Here is a 16,903-nt window from a genome sequence, read left to right on the forward strand (position 1 = left end):
CCTGTAGTCCCAGCTACTCCGGAGGCTGAGGCGGGAGAATGGCGTGAACCTGGGAAGTGGAGCTTGCAGTGAGCCAAGATCTCACCACTGGGGGCGACAGAGCGAGACTCCATCTCAAAAATAAAAATATAAATAAAATAAATAAAATAAACCTGCTTTTTCACTCCACATTGGCATACATGTCCTTCCATCTGTCACTGTGTGTAAACCAATGTCTGCCAGGCGCACTGTAATCCCAGCACTTTGGGAGGCTGAGGCAGGCAAACCACGAGGGCAGGAGTTTGAGACCAGCCTGGCCAGCATAGTGAAACCCCGTCTCTACTAAAAATATAAAAAATTAGCTGGGCATGGTGGTGTGCACCTGTAATCCCAGCTACTCGGGAGGCTGAACCCAGGAGGCAGAGGTTGTAGTAAACCAAGATCACACCACTGCACTCCAGCCTGGGTGACAGAGTGAGACCCTATCTCAAAAAAAATAAAGATGATTTTTTTTTTGAGATAGGGTCTCACTCTGTCGCCCAGGCTGGAGTGCAGTGGTGTGATCATGGCTCACTATAGCCTCAACCTCCCGGGTTCTGGTGATCATCCCAAGTAGCTGGGACTACAGGCACACATCACCATACTCGGCTCATTTTTAAAATGTTTTTTGTAGAAATGGGGCTTCATGTTCCCCGGGCTGGTCTCGAACTCCTGGACTCAAGTGATCCACTCACCTCGGCCTCCCAAAGTGCTGGGATTACATGTGTGAGCCACCACGCCTGGCCATAGCAACATCATTTTTTAATGGCTGTCTAGAATTCCACTGTATGGAAATGCCATAATTTGTTTAATGTCCCTAATAATGGACGGGTAGGTTGTTTCCAGTTTTTTACCATGATAACTAACTCTGGGACTGATAGTGTTGTACATTATCATTGCTTATTCGTCCAGTTTTTTCCCTGAGATAAATATTTGTAAATGAAATGTTCCAGTCAGTGGCCTAAGTGTCTGTAAAGGTTTCCTAGCTCCTGTCCTGTCTTTTTCAGTCCCAAAGACACCTGTCGAGGTCCCCAGGAATTGTGTCTACCAACCTACCTTCCTATCAGAAGAGATCTCTGCTACATCTCCCAGACAGCAGCATGGGGGAGGAACAGAATTCCAGCATCTCCCCATCCAATGGAGTGGAGCGAAGAGCAGCCACGCTCTATAGCCAGTATACATCCAAGAACGAGGAAAACAGGTGACATGCTGAATCCTGCGCGGTGTGCTGAAGACTTCCCCACACCACCTGAGGCTGAACCACAGGTCCCTCACTAAGCTAGGCCTGTGCAGTACTGTCTTTTATAAACTTGAAATGGATTTGCTTTAACTTTTGTAATGTCTTAGATGTCTCTTTGAAAAGAAAAAAACAAAATTACAACTAAAAATAATGCCAAGAGGTTGTAGTTATTTGTAGTTGAGTCCTGATGGCTCTTATCTCCTGTCTGCCAGAACGTTTGAGGGAATATGTGTTAGCCAGCACTTTGTCAGTGGCAAACATCCGAAATCCAGCTTATGCTAGCTGAAGCAAAAAGGAATTTACTCACATAAACTAGGACAGTCAAGGGTATGCTAGCTTCTCACACAGTATCTTCTCTCCATTTCCTGGCTCTGCTTTGCCCTCTCTCTGTGTTATGTCAGTCCCAACATGGCACAAAAGATGGCTACTGATCATTCCAAGCCTCACAGATGTGGTAATCCCAGCAGAAAGCAGCAGTCTTTCCCCAGGGGTCTAGTAGCAAAATTCCAGGGAGAACTCTATTGGCCATTTTTGGCTCATCTAGGGGAAATAGAGACTTGACAAAAACAACAGACATCCCCTCCCCTTTACAGCATTTCGTAAGTGTAAATCAAAATTAACTCTCCTGTCATCATTTCTTCTAGGTCCTTTGAGGGAACACTTTATAAAAGAGGGGCTTTGCTGAAAGGTTGGAAGCCCCGTTGGTTTGTTTTGGATATAACAAAACATCAGGTAATACTCTTAAAGCCAAAAGAAATTATTTCTGTCTAGGCTAGTCCCAGTCCCCGGCTATTATGTGGCTCTAGCAGACAGATTCCTCATGTACAGACTGCTTTTTTAGTGCCTCTCATATGCAGTCTGGAGGCTCCTCAAGGGCCCCAGATGTCCCCGAGTAAGGGCAATAGCCTTCCGAGGAAGTTTCCCAAGTAGCTCGGCCTGGTACTTGCGGCTGAGGCAGCAACAGTTGAACCCAGAGCATACAGCAATAGAACTCTTTTTTAATGCTCAGATATCTCTTGCTGCCTGATCTTAAAACCCAGGTGAGGGGATTCCTGAGGTTTTCAGCCTGTTGCATACATGCACATATAAGCCTGTGCCTGTGAACCCTCCTCAGAATACAGGTTACCTTTGTCCTTGCAGCAGAAAGCATCCATTCAAAACGGAGGGCATTAATTTATTCTACAAACATTTATCGAACACCACCTCTGTGCCCATTGCTGTACTGGTTAGTAAAGAAGGCACTGTTACCCTTCAAAGATGGCAGCAACAGGGGAGCAAAGGGGCCCCAAAAGAGGCAGAAGGGGATGTGCCCACCCAAACTTGGAATTCACCATGGGCAAGTACTAGACTGGACCTTGCTGACTATGTCAAGAAATCTTTTGACTACTGTTAGGTTCTTAGCTATTCCTGTAGCAGCCTCTGCAATCCTTAGCATCATAGTCTTTACTCCAGTGATTTCAAGGGAGAGCAATTCCTACCCAAACCTCCAGCAGCTCTGCACCCTGCATTACTGAGAGCTGCATGGTCTCCTGTGTTCTGACTGCAGGCCTTACTCTACCTTGGAATTGACCACTCAGCCTTGAGGCTGAGGGTTACACATTTTGATTGTCAATGCATTTACTATAAAATGGAATCTGTTAGGAAAAACCTGAACTGTTACGCCTATAATACAGTGCTTTGGTTGGACCTGCATCTAGAAGACTCCTTCCAAATGAAGACTATATTTGGGGTCCAGCTTTTCCTCTACTTAAGGAATTTCATAATGATTACAGAGTCTTTGTGGGACAATATAGATAACTTATGTTCTAATATACAAATGGAAGCCCTGTTAGGGAGCTATACTCTGAAATCATAGCGCCTACACTGTGTAAAAAAGTTCCATTAAACTTCTAAATATAACGTAGGAGAACGTCATAATTTTTCTATAATTTACAATTACATCAAATTATACTTACATTCTTACCAGTCTTCTGGACTTCTTTAACATGAAAGATACAGTTTTTCCACTTAGCCCTGCTTATACCATGCCTGAGAGGAGAGAGAGAGAAAAGTCTCAGGCCAGAGCCACATTGTCAGAAGCACTACTTTCCTGCCATGTACACTAGAGAGTAAAATCCACAGATTATGGGCCAATAAGGCTTATTCCCTAGCAGTCTCTTTGACATTTTTCCTTTTTTTTTTTTTTTTTTGAGTCAGAGTCTCGCTCTGTTGCCCAGGCTGGAGTGCAGTGGTGCAGTCTCGGCTCACTGCAAGCTCCGCCTCCTGGGTTCTCGCCATTCTCCTGGCTCAGCCTCCCAAGTAGCTGGGACTACAGGCGCCCGCCACCACACCCGGCTAATTTTTTGTATTTTTAGTAGAGACTGGGTACGGGGTTTCACTGTGTTAGCCAGGATGGTCTCGATCTCCTGACCTTGTGATCTGCCCGCCTTGGCCTCCCAAAGTGCTGGGATGATTTTTTTTCCCTTTTTTTATTATTCCAAAAGGCAATATATGCTTATTATACCACATTCAAACATTTCATACAGATCTCAAAATCCCCTGTGTAGTCAAACGCTAAGCTATTTATTGTGTTCTTCAAAAATCATTTTTTATCTACATGCTGTCGGCAACTTGATCTTTAAAATGTCTTGAACAGTTTTCCTATATGAGTTCTGTATGAACTCATATAGATCTTCCATATTGTTTTTGAAAAGCTCTATAGTATTCCATTTTATTGATGAATTGTCATTTAATGTATTCACTGCTGCACTGAAAGACAAATACGTCTTTTCCAATGTTTAGCTGATAAAACAAAGCGGAAGGAAACTTCTTCATACATCTTTCTTTGCATGCTTATAGGAGTATTTCTGTAGGACTACTTTATAAAGGTGGGAAAGGTGTTTCTTTTTTTTTTTTTTTTTTTTTTTTTTTTTTTGGATGGGGGTTCCCTCTTTTCCCCAGGGTGGAGTGCAGTGGCGCAATCTTGGCTCACGGTAACCTGTGCCTCCCTGGTTCAGCGATTCTCCTGCCTCAGCCTCCCCAGTAGCTGGGATTACTAGTGCCCACCATGCCCAGCTAATTTTTGTATTTTTAGTAGAGACAGGATTTCACCATATTGGTCAGGCTGGTCTCAAACTCCTGACCTCAAGTGATCCACCCACCTCAGCCTCCCAAAGTGTTAGGATTACAGGCGTGAGCCACTGCGCCCAGCGTGGAAAGATGTTTCAATAGGCATAAGCATTCTAAATTTTAGTTGATATTGCCAATTTGTTCTCCAAAAAATTTCCAACAAATTATATTGACACTGGCAGTATTTGAGATGATCTAGTACCTTATTGGATATCATCAGCCATTTTTAATATTTCTCAATCCAAAAGTGGAATCTCATTTATTGTCATTTACTTTTCTTTGATTAATGAAGTTGATCATCTTTTCAAATATTTATAAGTCATTTGTATTTCTCTGTGACTCGCCTGTTGAGATATTTTGAGCATTTTTCTACTAGATTGTTTATCTTTTTCTTATCAATTTCTGGGAATTCTGTATATTTCTAAACATTAGCCCCCTTTTTATATGTTACATATACTTTTTACAGTTGTTACTTCACTTCTTTTTTTTATTTTGTTTTTTGAGACAGGGTCTTACTCAGGCTGGAGTACAGTGGCAGGATCTCAGCTTACTGCAGCTTGACCTCACAGGCTCGAGCAATCCTCCCACCTCAGCCTCCTGAGTAGCTGGAACTACGGGCATGCACCACCACGACTGGCTAATTTTTGTATGTTTTTGTAGAGACAGGGTTTCACCACATTGCCCAGCCTGCTGTCGAACTCCTAGGCTTAAGTAATCCATCCATCTTGGCTTCCCAATGTACTGGGATTACAGGCATAAACCACCATGCCCAGCCTTAATTCTATTTTTTAAGATGTAATACATTTATTTGTTCAATTTTCAAACAGTACATAAGTCTTTCCCTCAGTGCTTTCTCCAAGCCACCTAGTTCTTCCTAGAAGCAACAAGTAACATTAATTTTTTGTGTATTCTTCCAGGCATAGTTTAGCACATATAACCAAGGTACAGAGGAAGGTATTCCAATACAGTTTGAAAAGCCATGCCATTTTCTCTTTCTGCGTCTCTGATATCTCACTTGTATCCTTTTGGTTCCAGCTGCGATACTATGACTCAGGTGAGGACACGAGCTGTAAAGGCCACATTGATCTGGCTGAAGTAGAAATGGTCATCCCTGCTGGCCCCAGCATGGGAGCCCCAAAGCACACAAGTGACAAGGCTTTCTTTGATGTAAGTTGATCTTACTTCTCTTTTTCTGGCTCTGCCTGCACATCATTCTATCTGTCTCCAAGAATGATGGAGCCCTCAGAGCAATTGGTGGTGACTACAGATGGATGACAGACCCCCTTGGCTATGGGAATTGTTCCAGAGCTTGAACTCAGCATTATTGACCCCAAGGCTATCCTCTCTTCCTGTCTGTATGTCTCAGAAAAGCTGTATACTGCTTTATGCAAAAGGAGTCCAGCCGCACATGGAAACAGATGAACTCCTTGTTAAATGCTGTTAGTTCAGTTACTACCTACTTTCAAGAACAGATGCTATTTCCCTAGTATTCAGCGGTCTTCATGCTTGACCACCCACAAAAGACTGTCCTTAGGCACACATGAGAAGTATCTACCCTAACATCTTCAGCAGCCCTCACGTGGGCTATGGGGCACTTTACAGGCCACATAATAGAAGGGGACTTATGTAGTCCCTGGAGTCAAGCAGGGCTTCATAAAGAAGATAGGTCATCCTTTATTGCCCTGCTCAGGCCATGAGATCGTTTTCCTGACAGTGGGCTTCCAATATGGCTCCAACTGAAGAAAGGGGACACAAAGGCCAACTTTATGGTATGGATGAATCTCAGGCATCCCCCTGGAGCACAAGGAGCTCCCTCACCTTTAGTGCATTGGTGCAGTGCATGGGAGAGGTTAAAGGCACCATTCATTGCTGACCCTTCCTCCTTAGTCAAAGAAGACACTAAGAAAATGCAAAGTAAGGCGCTCTCAGTGTGTCTCCTTTTCCTGCCAGTACCCTTCTATCAACATCCCCTATCACTCTAGAGACCAGAAAAGTAAAGGCAGTAACAGTATGGTAGTTGAGGAGAAAAATTCATACGGAGGTTCTGGGGCAGTATGGAAAAGAAAGGTCACAGGGACTGATTTACCACTTACCCAAATATATAAAACAGCCCTGCCCTTCATCTCTGGTTCTCTGTCATTTGGTTTTGTAGCTCAAGACCAGCAAACGTGTGTATAACTTCTGCGCGCAGGATGGACAGAGTGCCCAGCAATGGATGGACAGGATCCAGAGCTGTATCTCTGATGCCTGATGCCCATGGTCAACCTATGCTGAAGAAATAGAGGAACTCATGCTGCCAGATAGAAAAAAAAAAGCATGGATCCTTGAGGAGCTGATGACACGTTATCCCAGGGCCTGAGGTTCTCCTGCCCAGTCCCTTCTTGCAGGGGTTGCTATATCTACTTAACCTGAATAGGTGTTTCACACAGGTCTGGTCAATAGCCCCATGCACTCCCTATATCTTGCACTACATTTTTCTAACAGAGTCTTAGTGGTTAATGATCAGAAGATGTCTCCTGAGCCAACTGTGAACCTCACCCAGGCAAAATGGCTACCACCTACTTGGGTCCTTCTTCATTAAAGCTATAGATCCTTTTTTGTTCTCCAGGGTCATAATTTGCTTGGAGACCTGTTTAACAAGCAAAAATCAAAACCCTCCAAGATTGTCTCATATTCTACCTAGACTAGGTTTCCTATGAGAGGCATCTACTTGTACTGCCTGACCTTTGAGATGCTCAGTTCTCTGATGCTGCCAAAAGGTGCTTCCATGGTCCCTTCTCTGCCATTGGGGTTCACAACAAGAGATGTCATTGTTCAGTAGCAGGCAAAGAGGAAGCACACAGCATTATTCTGATGGAAAAAGATTATCCAGGGAATGGTACAATGACCAGCCCAATGCAGGAAAACACTACTTCCAAAACATTAAATTCTCTATCCAAAACGTTGAATTCTCTAGACCAGAGGTGCTCTGAGGATCCAGGGCCTTGTGTTCTTATGTATCTTCTGCTTCCTGACAGTTTCTTTTTCAAAATAACATGCAAAAAAAGCTGAATGCACTAACTCACAAAACAAACACTTGCACCGAACTCCCAATGAAGTGAAGATGTTGGAAAGACAGAGGCCAGCTATTTAGGACCACACACACCTGTGACAAGGGCTGTGTTGACCACAGTCACACTGTGGCATGACTGGATACCCAAACTACACTTCTACACATGAAAAGTAAGAACTGTCTTTAGATTTTCTTTACTTTGATAACTTGTGTTTGTTTAGCTTAAGACCCAAGAAATGCTGTTTGCTCATGGTAAACAGAAACAGCATCTTTGCTACAGCCACTGACACCAGCTGGCATCATAGGTAGCTAGATCATTGCATTTGTTTTGAAATGTTAATATGTTAAATACTAAACTAATATTTCAAAAATGTGTATATATGATTTCTATATCCTTGCTTTTCAGATAGCCTGCTTATAATTTAAATTAACTGATGCATTCATAAGATTTCAATAATGAAATGGTTCCCTTTTTTAAAAATAAAAATACATTGTCTTTGTAGATTAAAAATGTCGGAATTTCAAATTTAAAATTGTCTACACACTAGGAAATAGAACTGTGTTAATATATAAGAAATTCGGGGATAATTAAGAATGAAGGACTTTTCTATCATTTCCATTTTATAAATTGCCACCTGTGAAAATGGTTTTTGCACATTATTTGTATTTTTCTTTGTATATGAAATAATTTTTTGTACTTTGTAAAATATGGAGCCCATTGTACCTTCAGCTATTTGAGACTATACACAGTGCTTCTTTTGTAACTGGACTATTTTAACTTTCGTGAAGGCATTACATTGCCTCACATTCACTAACCACCTTGAATTAAATTTATTTCTTAAGAAAAAGCATCCCTCATTTACTGTGAACTGAAGTTCGTTCTGTAGTGCACAGCACGCAGGAGGGTAACACTCAGGATTCATACATGGGACTAAAGGTTCAAGAATAAAACAAAGCATGGCCCACTTTGTGTCTTCATTCTCCTAATGTCATCACTGCCCTTTGCTCAAGAAGTAACCAGGGATACTGAACATGTTAGCATGAGCTTCTGGGTTCCAGACACACTTCTGCAGAGTTTAGGTAAGAGACTTGAGGCCAAGATTCTCACATGTGCTGCCACTCCTACCACTGTCTAATAAGCTGTTTGAAATTGCTTAAGTCCCTTACCTATTCTGGGTCCATTCCACCACCTAGAGTATATAGTAATTTGTGAAAATTTTAGGCATGAGACACTGAAGTCTGAGCAGCAGATTTTTCTGCTTCAGGGAATTTTTTTTTTTTTTTTTTGAGACGGAGTCTCGCTTTGTTACCCAGGATCTGGAGTGCAGTGGCACGATCTCAGCTCACTGCAAGCTCTGCCTCCCGGGTTCACACCATTCTCCTGCCTCAGCCTCCCAAATAACTGGTACTATAGGCACTTGCCACCATGCCCGGCTAATTTTTTGTATTTTTAGTAGAGACGGGGTTTCTCCGTGTTCGCCAGGATAGTCTCGATCTCCTGACCTCGTGATCTGCCCTCCTCGGCCTCCCAAACAGGGAATTGTTAAACAGCACAAATGATCAGTGATTTCAGTTCTAGACAGTACTTCTCTGGTTAAGCCCATGAGTTTACCTCATGTAGCCAACAGAGAATGCAAGTTTCCATCTCAGGGCTGAGCCTTTAAGTCCTTTGACATCCAGAGTCCTCTGAGCCAAGCAAGAGGACCCCAAAGAGCCACTGAGGCTCAAGGTGAGACAGTGACATATTCCCTGAGCTTTCGGTTCTCCTCAGTCTCAAGAGCATGCTGATCTAAGCCAAGGGCCCTCAAGCCTTTCCTTGGTCCTGGGCCTCTCAACAGCTACCATTACGCATTGCTGTGTCCCTGAGATTCAGTCAGGCAGGAAACAACTGGGATTAGGGGTTGAGTAGAAGCTGTGTTCACAGTGTCAGTATCTGGATGCCCTTCATTCCTCAGGTCTTAACTGTAAAAGGGGAGAATACTGGGTTCTGTAAACCAAAAATAAAATTCTAAGACCCCCAGATAACTGAATGGATCCTTCTCAGCCAAGGGAGTTCCAAAGAAACCTGAAAAACGAGTTCCAGTCATGATGCTGGGGCAAGGAGGTGGACAGGCCTCATTACAGCCTCTCCCTTTTGGAGTTTAGACACAACAGACTAGCATTAACATTAAAACAGATCTTAAGACTGACAAAATAGACTGTCACAATAAAATACCAAATTCCAACCTGACTCTAGTATAGCATCACATAACAGATAGTAAGCCCTAAAGGAAATCAAAGCTTTTTTAATCCCAAAATACATTCCTTTTACGTATTTTGAAATGGCCCTGCAAAGCTGTATCTTGGGGGGATTTACATTCTATAGAGGATCCCTTTCCCTTCCCAGGTCTTTTTCTGATCCTGAAGAGATTAGCTAAGAGTCTAGTGCCTTTTATTAAATGTCTGAATAGGAAATATTTGCTATCTGTTGCCTCTAAGGGCAGCCACCTATGAGACTTCGTCTACATAAGAAACTAGGTCTCTGCAACCCCTTATCTTAACCTAGACTCTCAATTTCAGCCTTTTAGATAATAACTTCTTCAACCAATTGCCTATCAGAAATCTTTGAATCCACCTGTGACCTATAAGCTTCCGCCTTTCCAGGCCAGACCAATTTGTACTTCACATGCATTGGTTGATGTCTTATGTCTCCCTAAAACATATAAAAACAAGAGCCTTTAACCCAACCACCTTGGGCTTGTATTCTCAGGACCTCCTGAGGCTGTGTCCTGGGTCACAATCCTTAACCTTGGAAAAATAAATCTCTAAATTGATTGAGACCTGTCTCATATACTTTTTTGCTTTACAGTTCCAAGGGAGAAAGACCAGGGCTTGGCTGCCTGCAAGAGCCTTAACAGGGCCCTTCCTTCTGTGGTCCCAGTGACAAAACCCTTCTAATATGGGCTCTTGAAAGATGCAAACTCAAAGGAGCACATAGCATAAAGTCACTTCCCAACCCCTTTGACCCAAATCCTTTATTCCCACCTCCCAAACCCCTTCACTCTACTGTCTCCACCCCGGAGCTAGAGCTTAAACTGCTAATAACATGGCAGATTTGCTTCTCAAGGGAAACTGACATTTTTAGGTATTTAATCAGGGGTTCTTATAAGAGTTGTTAAGTAGCCCTATCATCGCATAAAGAATTTCTGAAAGATCCCAAGTTGATAACAGGGAAGTGCCCTCAGCAATCCCAGCCAAAGCTATTAATTAAGCAGTGAATAAAACAGTGTTGATGAAGAGATAGGGTTTACAGCAGCACCATCAAGCATATATAATGCAAGCCACATAGGTATCTTTAAGTTTAAAAAAAAGATTACATTAATTTTAATATATTTGTTTTTACCATATATTTACTCCAATATATCAAAAATATTTTAATGCGTAAACAATACAAAAAAGTTAATGAAATATATTCCTTGTTCATACTAAATCCTCAAAATCTAGTGTGTATTTTATACTTACAGCACATCTGAGTTTGGACTAATATGTTTTTTTCAGAGGCCACTTCTGATAAAACAAATGCATATCATGTTTCTATACCAGTTCTCCAACATCAACTGGACATCCAACAATCCAGTTCAAGTCTGACACTAACTCCCCAGATTTAGCACAGTCTCCACAAGTTCAGGTCTGTCTTTAAGACTGCCCCCACTTCAAACACTAGTTGCAAGTTCCAAGGGCCACCAGAACTTCTAACCAACCAGCTATAAATATGAAGGTTTCCACAACCCCCTTCTCAGGTTCAGTAATTTGCCAGAACAAATCACATAACTCAGAAAAACACTTTACTTACATTTACCAGCTTATTTCTAAGCGATAAACCTCAGGATCAGCCACAGGGAAGAGATGCACTACGGTATGGAGGGAGGCAGCACACCACCTGCCCAGCATCTGATGTGTTCACCAACCCAGAGGCACTCCTTATCTCATTATTCAAGAGGTTTTACAACCCAGTCTCCAGTTACCCTCCCTCCCCCGAGGTTGGGGGTGGCTGAAAGTTCCCACCTTCTATTCACTAGTCTGGCCTTTCAGACGACCAGCACGCATCCTTAACCTAGCTAGGGACCCCACCTGAATCACCTTGTTAGCATAAACTCAGGTGTTGCGAAGGGCAGTTATGAATAACAAAAGATACTCCTAAAGGGTGGGGTGTGTTAGGAATAACTTTTAAAAGAAACTACCACTTCAGAAATTTCTAGGGTTTTAGACACTGTGTGCCAGGAACCCAGAACAAAGAACAAATATATTTTGTACTCTACCACAACTAGCCTTATTTCCACTGCTACCACACTAAACAATACATATTTACAGCAAATAGTCTGCTCACAGCAGAGCCGTGCTGGGTGGTAAGAGACCTGGCTTCTAGTGCTGGCTGTCTTCTAATCTCATCTATGACCTTGAACCAGTCCCTTAACTTTGCTGGGCTTTAACTTATAAAAATGCAGGACACAGATGATCTGTTACTTTGTGATTCCAAATATTTACCTTGGCAAGGACTTAGTTTCCAAACTGAGATTTAAAGGATTTGCTGAAAAATCCAAATCATCTAAATCAGTGCTTCTCAAATTATAATGCATATATGAATCATCTTGTTAAAATGAGATTCTGATTCAAGAGGTTTGGGGTGGGGCTTGACATTCTGCATTTCTAATGAGGCCAGTGCTGCTGGTCCAAGGACCACAGCACTGGTCCTTGGTAACAGAATTGTTCTTGGAGTAACAGAAATGTGTCTCAGTCCTCTGAGAAGCAGATGCCTGATAGGCAGGAACTCATGGAAGGCTGGAAGAGCCAAGAGACCATGATGCTGGTATAATCCTTTTGAAAAAGAAAGGGAAGCAAAGTTGAGTGGAGAAGACTTGGATTGCAGTGCAGTTCTAAGGAAGTTCAGCAAGGCAGATAAGAAGTCCTTGAGCCATCAGGGGAATCCCACATATTCCAAGAATGGGCCTTCCTAGGATCCCTGCCATGCTCAATCATTGGCTAGGAGCAGTTCATGGGAAGCATGGTTTTGGTGGAAACACAGTAATAGATTTCAGAATATACCAGCTGAGGCCAACAGTCAATGACAGTCACTGCAGTCAGAAATCTTTCATGGTTGTCAATGTTAAAGTTGTCAGAATCAAAATGGAGTCACTTATGTTTATAAAAAGCAAAACAAAACAAAACAAAAAAGCCTGATAAATTGAGCCAGGAAAAACTATGAAGAGAGAGTACTCATGCATAAATACCTGATAACAAAAACTATCATAAAAAACTGCAAAACTTGCAACCTTGCACAAAGGCCATTGCAACCTTACACAAAAATTACTCCTTTGAAGGCATCTGTCCAGCAACTGCCTGTCCAGCCTTGGATTAGTGTCACCCTTGTTATTGATCCTTGTAGCCAGGATAATTTTCTCAAAACAATTATGTATTGATCCTCACTTTTCCTTTAAAAAACCTTTGTGGTCCTTTACCTCCCTGAATACACACATAGCTTACTATGGTGTTATATAGGTATTCCCATTGCAATGCCTTTGATGTAGTTTGGATGTGTGTCCTCACCCAAATCTCATGTTGAAATGTAATCCCCAGTTGGAGGTGGGGCCTGGTGGGAGTTGATTGGATCATGGGAGTGGATTTCTCATGAACGGTTTAGTACCATCAACTTGGTACTATTTTCATGATGGTGAGTAAGTTCTCCTGAGGTTTAAAAGTGTATAGCATCTTCCCCGTCTCTCTCTTGCTCCTGCTCTGGCCATGTGACATGCAAGTTCCCACTTGGTCTTCTACCGTGATTGTAAGATTCCAGAGGCCTCCCCAGAAGCAGATGCCACTATGCTTCCTCTACAGCCTGTAAACCATGAACTAGTTCAACCGCTTATAGTTTGTTTGTTTTGTTTTTTTTTTAGACAGGGTCTTGCTATGACACCCAGACTGTAGTGCAGTGGCGCAATGACAGCTCACTGCAGCCTTGACCTCCAGGACTCAAGCAATCCTCCCAGCTCAGCCTCCTGAGTAGCTGGGATTACAGGTGTGCTCCACCATGCCCAGCTAATTTTTTTATGGAGACAGGGTCTCACTATATTGCCCAAGATGGTCTTGAACTCATGGGCTCAAACAATCCTCCCACCTTGGCCTCCCAAAGTGCTAGGATTCCAGGCATGAGCCACCGCACCTGGCATCAGGTATTTCTTTATAGCAATGCAAGAACAGACTAATACAGCCCTATTATATAAATATTATTTTCGTTTAGAGAGCCTCTGTTATTTAAGGTGACATAAATGGTGTCCAGAAGCAGGACCTGAAAAAGAGTATCAGAAGGAATTCATGATCCTTGGAACTACTGTACAATACTCACCTGAGCCCTTTGAGCACTCTGTTTCTATGGCTCACATTTTCTGCCCTGGTGGATTTCCTCTCAGGCCAAGCCTCCCCCTTTTTGGTAGAAGCTCTTGACTTGGAAGCGGAGTTGTTGTCTGGGGTAATACCCAAGGTTCATTGCCTCGTGCCAAGAAAATTAAGGACACGGACATACACAAGGAGTGAGTTTAAGAGCAGAGGTTTACTAGGCAAAAGAAAGAGAACAGCTAGCTCTGCCCTTCAAGAGAGCCTGGCCCACAGTGGAGTGCACTGGATTTTATAGACAGGCTTGAGGAGGTGATACCTGATTACACAGGGCTCAAAGACTGGTTGGACCAGGTGTGACATTACATACTGTCCAGGGAATCTGACCGCCCCACCCTAATCTTATTTTGCAAATGAGGTCTTTGCTTGACTGGCGCCATCTTGTCTGCTCCTTATGGTATGCGTGGCTGGCAAAGAGAAGAGAAGATGGAGCTGTCATGTTGGATATGCCTAGTCCCAGGTAGCCTTTTCCTATTGGCACAGCTGCTGGCATTCACCCGTGCAAACTTGCAGCTTGCTTGTCTATGTCTGCAGCTCAATTTTACAGGCTGCTCTTTGTTAGAAAATTATTTGGAAGCTTCTTTTCATTAAAAGGAAAACCTTACTAAGGACTTCCTTACCCTATGCCTAAATAATTTCTTAACTCCTATATCAACTTTATTCAGGATTTGGTTTAGTGATAAAGCCGCCTTTAATAAAGGACTGTACGTCCTCCTGGAATGATAAAAGGGTTTTTATCTTTTGGTTTAAAGACAAGTGTCTTTCTAGATTGAGTACTCTGGTTTCTCCAGAATCCATGTTCTGTCTGCAAGACATGTCTTCTCTGGTAAATTTACTTTTGTTTCTTTCTGCATTGGGATGGTTAATACTGAGTGTCAACCTGATTGGATTGAAGGATGCAAAGTATTGATCCTTGGTGTGTCTGTGAGGGTGCTGCCAAAGGAGATTAACATTTGAGTCAGTGGGCTGGGGAAGGCAGACCCACCCTTAATCTGGGTGGATACCATCTAATCAGCTGCCAGCACAGCTAGAATATAAAGCAGGCAGAAAAATGTGAAAAGAGAGACTGGCCTCGCCTCCCAGCCTACATCTTTCTCCCGTGCTGGATGCTTCCTGCCCTTGAACCTCAGACTCCAAGTTCTTCAGCTTTGGGACTCAGACTGGCTCTCCTTGCTCCTCAGCTTGCAGATGGCCTGTTGTGGGACCTTGTGATCATGTGAGTTAATACTTACTAAACTGCCTTTTATATATATATCTGTTCTGTTCCTCTAGAGAACCCTGACTAATATATGCCTGCATAATTTAATTTTTTTCTACATTCCTGGGTTAACATTTTTGTGAACACTTTTATCTTGGTTTCATTTTGGTTTAGTTACATGAATCTGTAAATGGTTTGGCTCCTTTCCCTTGCTTGTTTCTAAAACTCTTCTGAGAGCAAAAATAAATATTCTAAATGGCGGGTGCCGGATGGCTATTTAAAAGCCACTAGGACAGTCACCACTATCTAAAACATGGGTCCAAACTCTTGACATTCTCTGACAGGATTTATAGGATTTTCTTTGCTCTCAAGAGATTAATAAGAAATGAAATGGGATTCTCAAATATTAAGGCATGCCAAGGTTTTCTGAGACTCCAGCCAGCTACATATTATGGTCTATCTCATGAATATATTTAAACTAATGGGCCAGGTGCAGTGGCTCACGCCTGTAATCCCAGCAATTTGGGAGGCCGAAGCAGATAGATCACTTGAGCCCAGAGGTTCAAGACCAGCCTGGGCAACATGGCAAAGCACCATCTCTACAAAAAATATAAAAACTAGGCAGGCATGGTGGCATGTACCTGTTGTCCCAGCTTCTTGGGAGGCTAAGGCTGGAGGATCAGTTGAGCCCAGGAGGTTGAGGTTGCAATGAACCATGATCACACCACTGTATTCCACCCTGGGCAACACAGCGAGACTCTGTCTCAAAAATAAAAACAACAACAACAAATACTAATGGACAAATCATATCAAGGAAAATTCAGAGCTCAAATGGTCTGGCATGGTGGCTTGTGTCTGTAATCCCAGCACTTTGGGAGGCCAAGGCAGGTGGATCACTTGAGGCCACAAGTTCGAAAAGAGCCTGGCCAATATGGTGAAACCCCATCTCTGCCAAAATTACAAAAATTAGCCAGGCGTGGTGGTGTATGCCTGTAGTCCCAGCTACTTAGGGGGGTGAGGCACAAGAATCACTTGAACCCAGGAGGCAGAGTTTGTAATGAGCTGAGTTCATGCCACTGTACTCCAGCCTGGGTGACAGAGCGAGACTCTGTCTCAAAAAACTAAAAATAAAAAAATAAGAGTCATAATTTGAACTCTCTAAAATACACTACAACTATAGTGTTAACATCACAGTCTACCCCTTGTGCCACACAGATCTTTACTCTCCACCAGGTTCAGGGAGAAGTTCCTCCCCATTTCCCTTGGGCCTCTATTCCCAAGGGGAACTCAGAAGAATGCAGGAGGTCTGTGGGACCAACTATGGCCCCTACCAGTGAAGTTAATCTTGGAGCCATAACTGGCCTTCATTCTCTCCCTCTTCCACTATCTATTCCCAATTCCCCCCACCCTCAACAACTTCCTCAGATGCTGGTGGTTTACCTGGTGGTGTGAGCCAAACCTTCATTCCGGGGGTGAGCGGGAGGGGAGGGAAGGCGATAAATGCTAAATAATCAAACCCTTCTCAGGGTTGCTGCACAATTACAGTGGGGCTACCTGGGGGTGCCCAGTGGATCACATGGGCTCTACACACATTCCTCCTGCCCTCATTATGCAGGAGCAGCCTTGCCCCTTCCTGTTGATCAGGGTCAGTTATCCCTGCCAGTATGATGACTCTTCTTGTCTGCTGGTTTCTGAGCACGAAGAATCCCAAGTGCCCTGCAGCAGCCACAAACCATAGTTCAATAGGACCCTTGCCATCATAGTGTCCCCCAGTTAAGTGCTGTGCTGTGTGGAATTCCATGCCTTTGGATCAGGCATTCTGTATGTCCCTGGAAAGTGATGCTAACTAAGGCTCTGTGGT

General features: G+C 43.1%; 1 protein-coding gene and 1 long non-coding RNA gene across 2 annotated transcripts in view; one reads left to right on the forward strand and one right to left on the reverse strand.

Moving 5' to 3' along the window:
* The window catches only part of LOC105553994, a 29,340-nt gene extending 22,753 nt beyond the window's left edge, over positions 1 to 6,587 (reverse strand). Inside the window, exon 1 of the long non-coding RNA XR_001008254.1 lies at positions 6,460 to 6,587. This is a non-coding gene — a long non-coding RNA (uncharacterized LOC105553994). The remainder of the gene's footprint in view (positions 1 to 6,459) is intronic.
* The window catches only part of SBF2 (SET binding factor 2), a 118,810-nt gene extending 110,534 nt beyond the window's left edge, over positions 1 to 8,276 (forward strand). The window contains exons 21-24 of the mRNA XM_012000212.1: positions 1,026 to 1,219; positions 1,903 to 1,990; positions 5,402 to 5,533; positions 6,519 to 8,276. Coding sequence (XP_011855602.1) covers positions 1,026 to 1,219; positions 1,903 to 1,990; positions 5,402 to 5,533; positions 6,519 to 6,617 — 513 coding nt within the window. The 3' untranslated portion in view covers positions 6,618 to 8,276. The remainder of the gene's footprint in view (positions 1 to 1,025; positions 1,220 to 1,902; positions 1,991 to 5,401; positions 5,534 to 6,518) is intronic.
* Positions 8,277 to 16,903: the final 8,627 nt, after the last annotated feature.

Source organism: Mandrillus leucophaeus, unplaced genomic scaffold, assembly GCF_000951045.1.
Source record: "Mandrillus leucophaeus isolate KB7577 unplaced genomic scaffold, Mleu.le_1.0 Scaffold622, whole genome shotgun sequence".
Classification (NCBI taxonomy): domain Eukaryota; kingdom Metazoa; phylum Chordata; class Mammalia; order Primates; family Cercopithecidae; genus Mandrillus; species Mandrillus leucophaeus.